The 12,829-nt window shown below is 45.6% G+C and overlaps 1 protein-coding gene across 1 annotated transcript; it reads left to right on the forward strand.

Annotated features, from left to right (window-relative positions):
* The first annotated feature begins 1,948 nt into the window (after nucleotides 1-1,948).
* LOC143363020 (organic solute transporter subunit alpha) lies at nucleotides 1,949-11,027 on the forward strand. The gene is made up of 6 exons (XM_076803595.1): nucleotides 1,949-2,039; nucleotides 5,313-5,508; nucleotides 7,150-7,381; nucleotides 8,236-8,392; nucleotides 9,644-9,784; nucleotides 10,756-11,027. Exons 1-6 carry the CDS (start codon nucleotides 1,949-1,951, stop codon nucleotides 11,025-11,027), a joined length of 1,089 nt encoding a protein of 362 aa, XP_076659710.1.
* The last annotated feature ends 1,802 nt before the right edge of the window (nucleotides 11,028-12,829 follow it).

Raw genomic sequence — 12,829 nt, forward strand, 5'->3', positions numbered from 1 at the left:
TAAAGAGCACAATTCCAAAAATGAGTGACTACATGAACCACAAATTATATATTTCAGATTTATTTTGGATCAACAACCCCTAATATTTACGTTCTGGACGCACACAGATTCACCACCGAGTAGAAACATCACCGGACCAATTGCAACGATTCTCTTTGCCCCGATCGCATAACTACGAACACTGACGGCGCAGCTTTTTACCACCGTCGGCGAGCAGCATGCCTATTCGTTCGCGAACAAAATTCACTTTTCCGACGCGAGAACGCCAAGGACCGCGCGTCACGATCGGCGGAGGATCGTGCCATTTTTTCGGCTGGACGAAACGAGGCGTCGAACGTTCGCGAAACGGTTTTGGCATCGGCTCGAACGACGAGGCATCCGGAACGATGACACCGGGGAACTTACCATTACGACAACCAATCGTCTGGGGACGCAGTTGACTACTGACTGAACGACTAAGGCCTACTTTCGAACTCTCTCTCTATCTTACCCGCTTATTTCACCTCGACTGTCCTCGTGCACGCGACTCGGTTCATCTGTCCGCTTCTTCGGGTGCACGGGGCTCCGCTCGAGGTGTCCTTTCTCTGATCCCTGCTTTTCGGCGCCTTCGACACCGTCCGGCCGGTGCACGAGCGATGCACCCGCTTTCTTCGCCGCGCCGATACGAAATGGAAAGCCTGGGCCATTTCTCAAGTTCAAGGAGAAAGAAAGTACACCCGGCGGATACGGTAACTCCCCGGTTTCGAGGACGTCTGCGATCCTTTGTGCGTGCCCTGTATTCGACATGCGTGTTGCATTGTTTAGATCAGAGCTGCTAGTATACCTGTTAGCGGGCAAGGGCGCAGCGGAGTGGGCGTACCAGAGCCATAACTGGCCACGTAATTGTCACAATGCGTGTGACAAGTGCACTCAGCCGAAAATCGCTGTCCCCAAGGGCAGATGCCGAACAGCTCTGGGTTAGATCAGTCAAGGGCGCCCGCGTTGGTGCCCGCGGGCATAGCCGAGGGCTGTGTGACGTCAGCGGGAAAAAGGCTGCCATAGGCTGAAAGGAGGCGAGCCAAGTCACTTATGCCCCGGGGAACCAAACTCTCTGCCCGAATCTGACGAGGATTATGAGCGTTTCGGTGTTAAGAAAGTTTAACGTTCTACTGAGAATAGAGGGTCAAATTTCTGAAGTTTCGAGTCGACGTTTCCCTTGCCGGCCAAGGGATCGCAGGTGTTTGATCATCGCCAGGTACACTCTCGGTCGATAAAGTTACCATCGGTGCTACCACCAGAGGGCGCCTGACTCGATCGGTCATTATTTTCCACCGCATCGTGGGTTCTTGGTCATGCTAACACGGGGTAGAGTCCGCTGCTCTACCGGCGCACTTTCTGCAGAGTCGGTAAGTCGGAACCGAAAACAGAAAATTGCACGCTTTTCTGAAATTATTGAACATTTCTGTCCATAGAAATCCTTGAACGTCCCTAACAAATGTCCCCCAACATTTAATGTTACGACTTACAACGTGTAACTTGCACATATTGTCAAACACAATTGGAACTGGCGGAGGAACTGCGAAGAGGGTTCGCGATTGGTTTCGTCCTTCGAGGACAGAGTCGAGAAAAGATCCGCCCACCGCGTCGGCGGCAACAACGCGAGAAAAACAAAACAGAGCCGCGAAGGTACACGAAGAAGCGGGGTTTATCATGACAATATTGATTTTTCCACCGATCCGTTACAACATAGTGATCCGGCGGCGGTAAAAGTGGGGACACTCACTCTCTCTGTTCGCCGGCTGAAGGTGGCTTCGGCTGTCCCGTCGTTTTTAAAACGCTCAACACCGCGAGGTTCGTTTCTCCTCGTTTGCGCCGCTCGCCAGACAGAGTAACCGCCGATCGGCGGCGAGAAAAAAAGGGAAAAGGGATCCATCGGGAGACACGTGCGAAGGGCTCCAGTGCGACCAAGATGACGGCCGAGATCGAGACCGTGGGGAATTCCTTCAGGAACCTGACCTGCAACGAGGACTACGTGCCCTCCGCGATCGAGCACATAGAAAGTGAGTCTTCTCTCTCCCGTCTTTTCGCCTAACCGATCGTTCGCATTTCGATTACGTACCTCGCACAATCATTTATTGTGATCGTTCGGTTAACCGTGGGACCCTGTGCGAAAATCGGAAGAATCGATCGACATTGTTGAAACGCGTGGGGTCCGACAGTTGATTTATCACTCGATTATTTAATCTACGACAGTTTCTGTAATAGTCTATTACACACAGCGCATTCACCGGGACTTTCTTTTTCCTGGATCTTTAACATAGATCGCAGAGAATTCGATTGTACAGTATTTATCTCTAAGAAGGTATAATTGCGCCGAGAATGTATTATGATTACGTAGGTAGAAAGTAAGGTAGGAGAGATTCTGGGCCAGCATTCGGCGGGTACCGTTTCGCGAATGGTCCTTGACCGACAGGGCACGTTTTCACCGGTGCCGAGCGAGGATGCTGGCGCGACACTCCGAGATGTTATTATCATAGGAAAATAATGTCTAGAACAAATGAAGTTTCTTGGATTATCCGATCGCTGATAACCGACACGTACAATCTGTCTGTCAACGACCGCTTCGCGTGCTCCGATCCACGGAGCATGCGCAGTCGCGGCCGCGTCGGTGAAAGTCCTGGGCCGAGTCGGTGGCGCGAGCGAGCGAGCGTGCGCGCCCGTTTCACGCGAAACGCGTTAGCTTCCTCGAAGAGCAATAATTGCGCAACCTGGAAGTAACAGAACCGCGGGCGTCGAACACTGTTCCGGATCAGAGAGATCGAAGAAATTTCTCTGTTCCGTTAATGGCGGGCAGATTGAAAATCGAAATTCGACATCGTTTTTGAAAGCGCCCCCCCCCCTCCCCCCAATTAAACTCGAAACTCGAAACTGGCCACGGTATTTGCATGAAGGATAGGCTCGGGAGACGGTTGCCGGGGCTTTCACCCGGAAAGAAAATAAAACCGCCGCCATAGAATAAATGAATATGATAGGGCGGCGTCGGCAGATTTAAATTGCCGAATTAAACTCTTCCTCCTTTTGCCGCGGCCATCGCGCCGTCCCGATATTTTTGCAACAGTGTAACGCCCGGTCTCCCCCGGGTCCTCGCGGGACGGAATCAATTCGCGGCAATGAATTTTTAACGAGGGTGAATTTTGTCCTCGGGGAAAGTTGGACAAGGCAATCTTCTTTTGCAACGCGAGCGAAGCGTCGCCTCGGTAATGCAACCGCGCCGGGGAACGCGAATGCATTGAATAACTTATCGAGCGAATTCTTTTTTTTTTTGTTGCACCTTTTTTCCCGGCCGATGCTGTCGCGGCAGATGTCCGCGCGACTCGACGAATTCCGTTGGTTGAGCACTTTTCGACAAAGTTGACTTTGCGCGTCCGCGCGACACCGCTCCGTCTTCCTCTTGCCGCTGAATTTATGCGCAGCCATGTCCCGGCGACATTTTGCGAATTAAACCGCCGGAAAACGAGATCTGCAAAATTATAGCCTGCGTGGCTTCTGCTCGTTTTGCAGAAAAGAAATTGTCACGTGATCGATACAGATCAGGAACCGTGGAGAAACGTGTGATTGGTAGGCTGCGGATTTTATGCATTTACGGCAAAAATGGCTGGCTGTCGTTTCAAACGAGAATTTAAGGGTGCCGATGCGTTTCTTACAATTTAATAAAATTATTAGAAAGAGGAACAAATCCCCACTTGGCACCCATGTCTTGCAGTTAATTTTCATTTTGCAGAAAGACCCGCAGTCTAGTAATCAGTTTAGGCGAAAATTAGTCAACTAAATTTGCCTCTTTCTAACAAGATAAACAAATTCTGGAATAGTATCGTTACAAGCATACTTTGTAACGAGAGGTAACTATAATAACGTGTAGGTTTTGTCTAATTCCCACGTCGAAGGAGAAGGTTGTTGTATATTTTGTTGCACCGCGTTCTTGTAATTTCGCAATCCACATGACGCAAGCATCCTGCCAAAGAAACGATTTCGCAACGCACACATAATGGACCCCGCAGTTAAGATTATGTCCGCCCCATAATCACGTACGATTTGATGGGCAATGACCATTCTTAATCTTCTTCTGTCGCTAATCAAATCTGAAAGTCTAGTCTGTCTGTAAACAAATTGCGTATCGCGCGAGTCAGGTGCAAGAGTACACCTTCGACAGCTGCAATCTCCAGCTAATATTTATGAGATAGAATTGATGTAGTGCCGATACTCCATTTTTTTTTTGCTCGCAATCGATCATCCGTATCGACGCGACGCTTCCGCAATTTACTTCGCTCGGCGCATGCTTCTGGCGAACGATAGCCGGAATTCAAATAAACAGTACACGGACAAATGTTATTCTAATGCTGTTTGACATTCCGTCTTTATCGCGTTTGATTGTGTCGTCCAGTCACTGCACTAGCCAATCACTGTTTTCTACTGTACCCCCTCCCCCAAAAAAATCGAGGCTATATCATTATTGTAACTATTGATAGTATAACTATTTATGGATCTCTTCTATTTACCACTTCGATAGAGGTGAATATTACATGCAAATATTTCATTTTTAAAGCACACTTCGGACGTCCACTCAACCTGTCAACTGTTTGTGATTTTTCGTTGTGAGAAGGTGGCAGTTTTTGGCTAAAAATAAATTGAGAAAATTTGCATTAGTGGTATTGCAATGGTAATGAAGAAGAAGCACTAATGCTAGGTAAAAATAATGCTAGCTTAAAAATAGTGCTAGCTTAAAAATAATGCTTATTTAAAATTAATGCTAGCTTAAAAGTAATGCTAGCTTAAATATAGTGCTAGCTATAAAATAATGCTAGCTTAAAAATAGTGCTGGCTTAAAAATGATGCTAGCTTAAAAATTCTGCTAGCTTAAAAATAATGCTTATTTAAAAATAATGCTAGCTAAAAATAATGCCAGCTTAAAAGTAATGCCAGCTTAAAATAATGCTAGCTTAAAAATAATGCTAGCTTAAAAATAATGCTAGCTATAAAATAATGCTAGCTTAAAAATAGTGCTAGCTTAAAAATGATGCTAGCCTAAAAATTCTGCTAGCTTAAAAGTAATGCTTATTTAAAAATAATGCTAGCTAAAAATAATGCTAGCTTAAAAGTAATGCTAGCTTAAAAATAATTTCAGCTTAAAACTAATGCTAGTAATTTTGTAATGTGTGTAATTTCAGTATTTTCTCCTAAATTCTCATAATCCTTTGACTGTTTTAACTGTCACCACCCATTTTCGTCAAAAAATGCTCAAAATCCGCAGTCTCCTAATTACCTATATTTTTCAGGTTTAGGCGCGTTTGGGATAGGACTACTGACTTCGGGTATAGTGCTGTCCACATTGACACTATACTTCGCCGTAGACGCTTGCCACAATGTCTTCTACCAGAAGGAATCGAGGTTTTATAAAACCACTAGCATCATGATCCTGTCGGTGTATCCTGTCGCCAGTGTCTGCTGTCTGACAGCGATAGGAATACCAAGGTGCGTCGCAAGTATATAATAAAATGACTTTCCGCTAATAACAATCCTCACTGCGAACGTAGAAAGCTCTCAGCACAAAGAAGAGATAACTTCTGACGACGGTGATTCAGGTCAATCCACCGATATTGAAACCAAGACTTATCGATCCCCCGATCGATCTGGGTCGTTCACAGTATCATTAGTTTTTTAATAGACGACAGCAAATAATATCCCAAGGCTGTAAAACACAGAATTTTCTTACTTCGCGTCCACGATGATTCACGGAAGTAAATATTCTATCGATCGTTTTCCGCGAGACTGTCTATTTCAATGTTCTACGTGTGCCATAAACTTTTCAATTTATGCATGCGATAACTGGAGTAGTAACATGTCGTCGTGCTATAGCAATGCAAGTAAATATAGGAAATTTTTTATTAACTGCCAGAGAAAGCGTTAAAGAATTTTTTCTTAGCGATTGTAAGAGCGTTCCTCTATTCGCAACCTCAGCAAAATTTGACGCCAGTGTTGAGGACATTGCTGAAGACCGCAGGGCGACACCCCGCGCCGGCAAAGCGGTAGTACTTGACAACGATTCGAGATGACGGTAAAAATTCGGAGACTCACGTCGGTAAAACGAGACCTGCCTACAGAGATTAATTTTGTAGAGCGACGGTTCACATGCAACAACCGGGGAATACACAAAAAGTCGATAAGGCGTGTCCGGCCTGAACACGGGGAGGTAACGAAGCGTCGGCAATGAAGTAAACCAGAAAATCCACTTAAGGGGCCTCGAGAAAAAGCGGAAACGCGATCGAATGACGCGCGGGCCCCGAGACAAAGGGACCGGGGGGGGGGGGCTCCGTTGAGACAGTTTTTAACGACCTCGAAAACATCCGAAGAAACCCGCGCGCGCGCGCGCCTTAATGATCTCGATTTCCCGAGATAGCGTTGGTCCCCGGGCCAGCGTGTCGCACCTGCACACCTTCGCGTAGAAAATTCGATCGGTTCCGCCGATAACGCGAAGGGCACGGCGACACGAAAATTCCATCGCCGTGAAAACCCATTAATATTTTCGACGTGGCCCTTCGTCGGCCCTTTCCGATCTAAATATTTTCCGGACGCGAAACGAGAAGAGAAAAAGGACTTTTCCATTTTCCATTGTCGAATGTGATCCGAACAGTCCCCAGAGAATGTTAATTCCCCGAAGATAGATTACACGGTGATTCGATAAATAAATTCGCGCGGGGACCATTCTCTCTCCGGCTTGATGACCCAAAAAATCCCGGGGATTTTAATCTCCGCGAGTTGATTGCACGATGATTGCGCGCATGAGGCTGCTCGGACGACCATCTCTCGTGCCTCCCAGAATTGTAATCTTCAGAACTTGATTACACACCGAGCAGTCCAAATTGCATAATGTCCGTTTTGTGTTCTCATCAGTTAAAAAGTCCCGGAACGTCGGTGTCGGGACTGTTCGCCGCATATTAATGGCGTCCATAAAGACGCGCACGCACGGTTTTGTGCCATGATGACCTAAAGAAACCGGCAATTTTAGTCGTCGGTTAATTGTCCGGTGATTGTATGCGCGAGGTTTGCACGGGTCGCGCGGAATGCCTCGTTTCGGCGTGTTTTGTTGATATTTTTCTTGCCGCGATTTTTCAGGACCCAGTTGCTGTCCGAGGCCGTCACTCAGATCTTCTTAATGACGTCACTGTACCGGCTGTATCTGTTGATGGTCTACATCGGCCGCAAAAGAGTGACGACGTCGCCGCCATTAAGGCTGAGGGTCGGACCCTGTTGCTGCTGGCCCTGCCTGCCCTTTCCGGAACTCGAAATGACCGACGCCAATTTGTCCTGGCTCGGGCTCCTAGTCCTACAGCTTCCTATTATCCAGGTGATTTCTTCTTTTCCGCTGACTTCACTTTCCCCACTCGAGCCGTTCCCTTCGCTAACAATAAGGTTTCTCGATCATTAACTTCCAGAAAGGGAGATAGAATATTTCACAGGAAACAGTTTGTATTCTTTCCCGAAATTTCTGCCGTAGGAAAACCACGTCCTTAACCCTCGTACGCTCCTGAAGCTACAACTGTTCTTTCTTCACCCACAAAATCTTTTGTTCGGTATTTTTGTTTCACTCTTTGTACTCCCACCTTTTGTTCCCGACTACCTGTCATTGTACTTTACAAGACTGTTCCTTGATTGGCAATAATTTTACAGAATTTCTGTTTCACCGGCTTGAAGAACAAAATTTAAGTTCCCGTGAATTAAATCGATGTCGAGTCTCGCGCTAGACGTATAGAGGATTAACATTTTCACGTAATTTCCACTTGATAACAATTTATACGTACAATCAGTTATTTTCGTTTTCGTTTCTAAGACACAATATTTCTGAAATATTTTTCTTGTAATTGCTGTGTGGTTCACAGAAGCACATTCTATGATACATACTGCTGCACATTATTCGCCAACCTTGAAAATATTTTCTAGGAAATATTCTCTCAGTTGAGTACACATGATGTATTATATAAGACGCTCGGGAAATTTACAAGGTTCAATTTCTATAGAACAAGTGCTAAAATATTTACTGCTTTAATAAAATCCAATTGGCTGAATCAAAATGTCAAATGAAAATGAATGAATTATTAAGGGAGTCTTGTTTCTGTAATTTCTGAGGAGCGTGCGACATTTAATCTAGAACTTCGGCATATGTTGGAGAATATTATTCAAAATTGTTGAAACTCTTCCCAGACGCTGATCTACTGCATCTTCCTGTTCATGTCGATCGAGGAGCCGACCCTCATGACAGGATACGGCGTATGGTTGCAGCCGTTCTGTGTGACTAGCATACTTCTCGGAATATATGGTCTGACCATTACCGTGAAGAGCCTGCAGGAAGTTGCTCCAGGTAAAAATCGTGTATGCTTAATTAAGAGGAAAGGATCTGACTGCATAATCTGCTCCTGTTATCTGCGCGCCGCCGTACGAAATTATTCAAAACACGCGACCGCAAACCAATTTTCTGCGTTTCCCTTCGCCGCCGCGCCGCGTCCGCCCGTTCCCCGTCGATCCTATTATCGATCCTCCGAACACGATTGAAATCTTCGGCAGATTTATCGAACTGTTTTTTAAAAATCATTTTCAATTGCTGGGAACAGATCACTGTAACCGTCGTGCAACCGACTGCTTATTTATGTCTTCATCCTGCGCACGGGTTTTTGCGGGACAGCAAAATGTTCGGTTCAACGATCGAATCCGATACAAGAAACGTAATTCCCCGCTGTTCGATACAAGAAACGTAATCGTACCGAATTCCAGTACACTTTCTAACGTGCAAATCGGGATTTAACCTATCCAGAAACATTTTATCTTATCAAAATTGCAAGAGTCAATTTATTTAAATTTCGTTTGAACTGTATTACAAAGATTCTCGATATATGTCAACGACGCGGGTCATGACAACGACATAGATCGTCCAGGTGACATACCCGATCAGTGTTATGTTTACCGAAGCCTCCGGAACTTCGTGGCCCCTCATAGGGTATACACCGCGGTAGTGGGGATAATTCCGCGACGTTTATCGTCCAGGCCTTGGTGACATATATCGAGAAATCAAATTTTACGAAGCGTCTTAATCAAAAAATGCTATTAGAGTCTACAAGTGTATCATACAATATCTTTTGAAGGTGCTAATCCTTTCAGTCATATACTCAGTTCCGATTTGCGTATCGAATTTTACTGGTTTTGTGGGTTTGCTGTTGCTAAAATTTGCTAACTCCGGTGGCAAATGATTGGCGTGTAATTGCGGTCGAAGGGTACAGTTTGCCCGGTCGGTTTTCGGCGCTCGTTTCCGAATTAGCATAAGCAGTAGATATTCCGCGTTCAAAGGCGAGCGACGCGGCGCGGCGCGGCGCTGCGGCGAGCATACAAATTCGATTCCGTTGGTTCAACATTCCGGGGAACATCAACTCCGAGGCGGAGAAAGTAAGAACAGAGTGTGCCGGCGAGCCGAACGCCTGGCGATTATCCCGAAGGACCACACAAGTAACGGGCGCGCGGGACAGGAAGCAATTTCCATGGTCGTGGAAAGCCCCCATTGTCCCTCGCCCCCATAGTGTTAATGGATATATACGTTTCTGACCTGCGGTCATTTTCACAGAGGCGAAACTGCACCGCAGAGCCGCGGTATCCCAGATGGTGCTGCTGTTCTCGAAGCTGCAGGCGTTCATTGTCAAGAGTCTGCCGCACACGGGCCTGTTTCCATGCAATCCGCCAATTACGCCGCAGATCTACGCGAACGGTAATCCTCTCCGTTTCTTTCGTGCATCGAACAAAAGAATAACAATCGTAATAACAATGATAACGATACCGATAATAATAATCACCGCCGGACGGAGTCGCCCAACTCTTCTTTTCACTCTTCGCGCAGCCTTTTCGTATTTTAATAAGACCCATTGTGTCAACCGCTCGCACGTCACTTCCGGCCAACGTCCATTGATCAACCTGTGCGGTTAGCTACCGAGAATTCTTTTCAATTCTTTCTCGCGCGATCTTCCTTTCCGCCACGAACGCTGAAATTCCTTTCACAAAAACGTCCAACGTAGCTGCACTTTAACTTTCAACTTGCCGGATTTTGTCTCTTGAAATCTGCCAAGGACGAAGTCTGCAATACCCAAATTAAGGCTTCTTTTGGCTAGACATTTTCACTGCGATTCTTATTTCCAGCCGATTCACTTTCCGTGACTTTAACCATCATATTTTTATAAAAACTGTCATTCCTAAGCGAACTTTGGAATCTAGCAGATATAATTTCAAATTACGCGGCATGTTCACACTTCACACCGCTCGCGGGGTACGCCCCCAGGGGAGGGGATAGGCGAACCTACTAAGATCGCGTAGCTCCGTCCCGCTTAGATCGAGGCTTTACTGTACTAGGTTCACTCGGTGCAAAGCTAACCCCCTAGTGCGCGGAGTCTGTGGGATCTTTAAATTATCTTGGGCTTTTTGTAATTTTGTAATTTTGTACACATATTCGATGAGACTTGTTGTTTCTGTCCGCGTCCATCCCGCGACTTCTAATTTCGACCGGTCGACCCAGCGGAGGGGGAGAGGGGAGGAGGGGGGGGTGACCGTATATTCGACTTCTAATTTGAAATTCCGTGCACTTGAAAGCCGAGTCTAGCACGTGGAACATCAGGCCCGGCCGTAACATTTCCATACGAGCCGAGATAAAGCGAACAAGAACTGTTACTTTCTCCCGAACGATTTCAGTGACCTACAATGCCCTGATGCTAATCGAGATGCTGTTGCTCTGCTACGTCGCGAGGTACGTTTACTACGTGGACCTGGAAAGGGAGGAGAACACGTCGGCCGAGGCGACAGATCGGCCGAGAGACAAGACAACGGAACAAGCGGGCGCAACGAATAACAACGAGGCCAACAAGCAACCATCGTCGTTGACCGCTATGGATTTCGCTCCTAAGTTCGCCGTTGCGCCGAGCGTCCAATTAACAACCGCTCAGAACAACGAGAATCATATTTAGGACGCTGACGATTCGGGCGCGAAGCGCGCTCGCCGATCAACGAGCATCGATCCTCCGCGAGGGATCGAGCTGATTCCGAAGAACGGTGGTGAAAATCGGCGAACTTTGTCGATCAAAAATTATTTTACGACATTGTATACATTCCGTAGGGTCGTCGAGGTAGATCGCGCAATGATTTCCTGGCAACGGTTCCTGGGCAAACATTTTCCCACTTGTTCAATGATCGGTGGTTTACATAGGGAGTTACCTTATCGACAATTGCTGTGTTTATATTTGCTTTACATGCGCATCTTGTTTGTAGGACTGCTCGAAAAATATTCCGGATTTATCTCGTCGACCCTGTACACATCCTCGTTCGCCGGAAAAATTGTAGATTCTACTATTTACAAAAACGGTAGAATAGTATATGTGATCTTGATCTGGCAAAATAATCGTTCAGAATATCAGGGAAAGATTGTTTATGAAGATTGTGGCGAGTCAGTGTTTAATCTGAAGAGTATCGCATCAATTCACCGATTTGTGAGCCAGCCCTTTAACCGAGAGACATGATTTATTAATATGTACATATTTCACGTGTCAAACAAAGTTTGGAAGAGTGTATTCGTAGTTGTACTCGTAGTTGTACTATCTCCTGACAGATTGTATCTTGTAAGGACTGATTAGGGAATCATGGGGGACTTTCGTTACCATGTTTCACGTAACTAGGCGCGATCCGTGCGTTATCTACGCAGTTACGTGTTACTGTAGAAATACGTAATAAAATTAAGTGACTGTTATCGTACTCGGATTTGTCGACGCAAACTGTACGGTTTCTCAAGCTATCGGTAACTGTCGACGAATTAACATGACTAATGATAGTTGGAAGACGGTGTAAATAAATGTGTGTGTAGAGCGTGATACGGTTCCAGTTACTTTGAAACTTGCGCACATATTCTGGTTTTTTAAATATCACTATACTGTGTAAAAAGTGTCACGTTATCTTCCTAAATATTATTAGATTTTCTAGTTGTAGTACCGTAGATGTAGGTGAAATTGATGAAATACCGTTTGTAACCGTTCTCGTTAGGATAGTGTAACTTTCGGCTAAACTTCACCTTCTGGGACCAAATATTTTCAACTTTTTAAAATATAATCCTGGTAAATCTTGACGAGAAAATACCAAAAATCGTAGTTTTAAGGCGAGGAATTCACGCGCTCAACTTTCGACACGCATAACTTTTGAACCAGTGGATTTCTCGCCTTAATACTTCGGTTTTTGGCATTCTCCTCGTCAAGATCTACAGGATTGCATAAAAATCAGTTAAAAGAATCTGGTCCCAGAAAGTGAAGTTCAGTCTTTTCCACAGACACGCTGTAATAAAAACGATACATTGTATTATTCATTTGTAACTGACTCGAGTGGCTAAAATCGAGGAAAATTAAGATTTCAGCTACGAAACCATATGCAGTTCTTTTTATCAATCTCCTATTTTCATAGACCAATTTACAGGAACGAAGATAAGAACAGAAGATTCGTAATCTAATTTCTAATCAGCGTTTAACCGCGGTTTACTCGGATTTTAGAACTTACAAAATGTCATAAAGGCGTGACAATCTTGTCCAACAATATTTACCATAAACTGATACGGGGGACAAACATCTATTTCGGTGATGTTCGCGAATCACGATCATCTAACGCCGCGCCATCCGCTCCGGAGCCTATTACGTCGTGAAATTATAATTGGATCTACGTTGTTCGTTTACCGGGATCTCGGAAAGCGATTCACAGAAGAGATTGCATGCCTCTGTCTCATTTGCGGCGA

The sequence above is a fragment of the Halictus rubicundus genome, chromosome 18 (assembly GCF_050948215.1).
Source record: "Halictus rubicundus isolate RS-2024b chromosome 18, iyHalRubi1_principal, whole genome shotgun sequence".
In the NCBI taxonomy this organism is placed as follows: domain Eukaryota; kingdom Metazoa; phylum Arthropoda; class Insecta; order Hymenoptera; family Halictidae; genus Halictus; species Halictus rubicundus.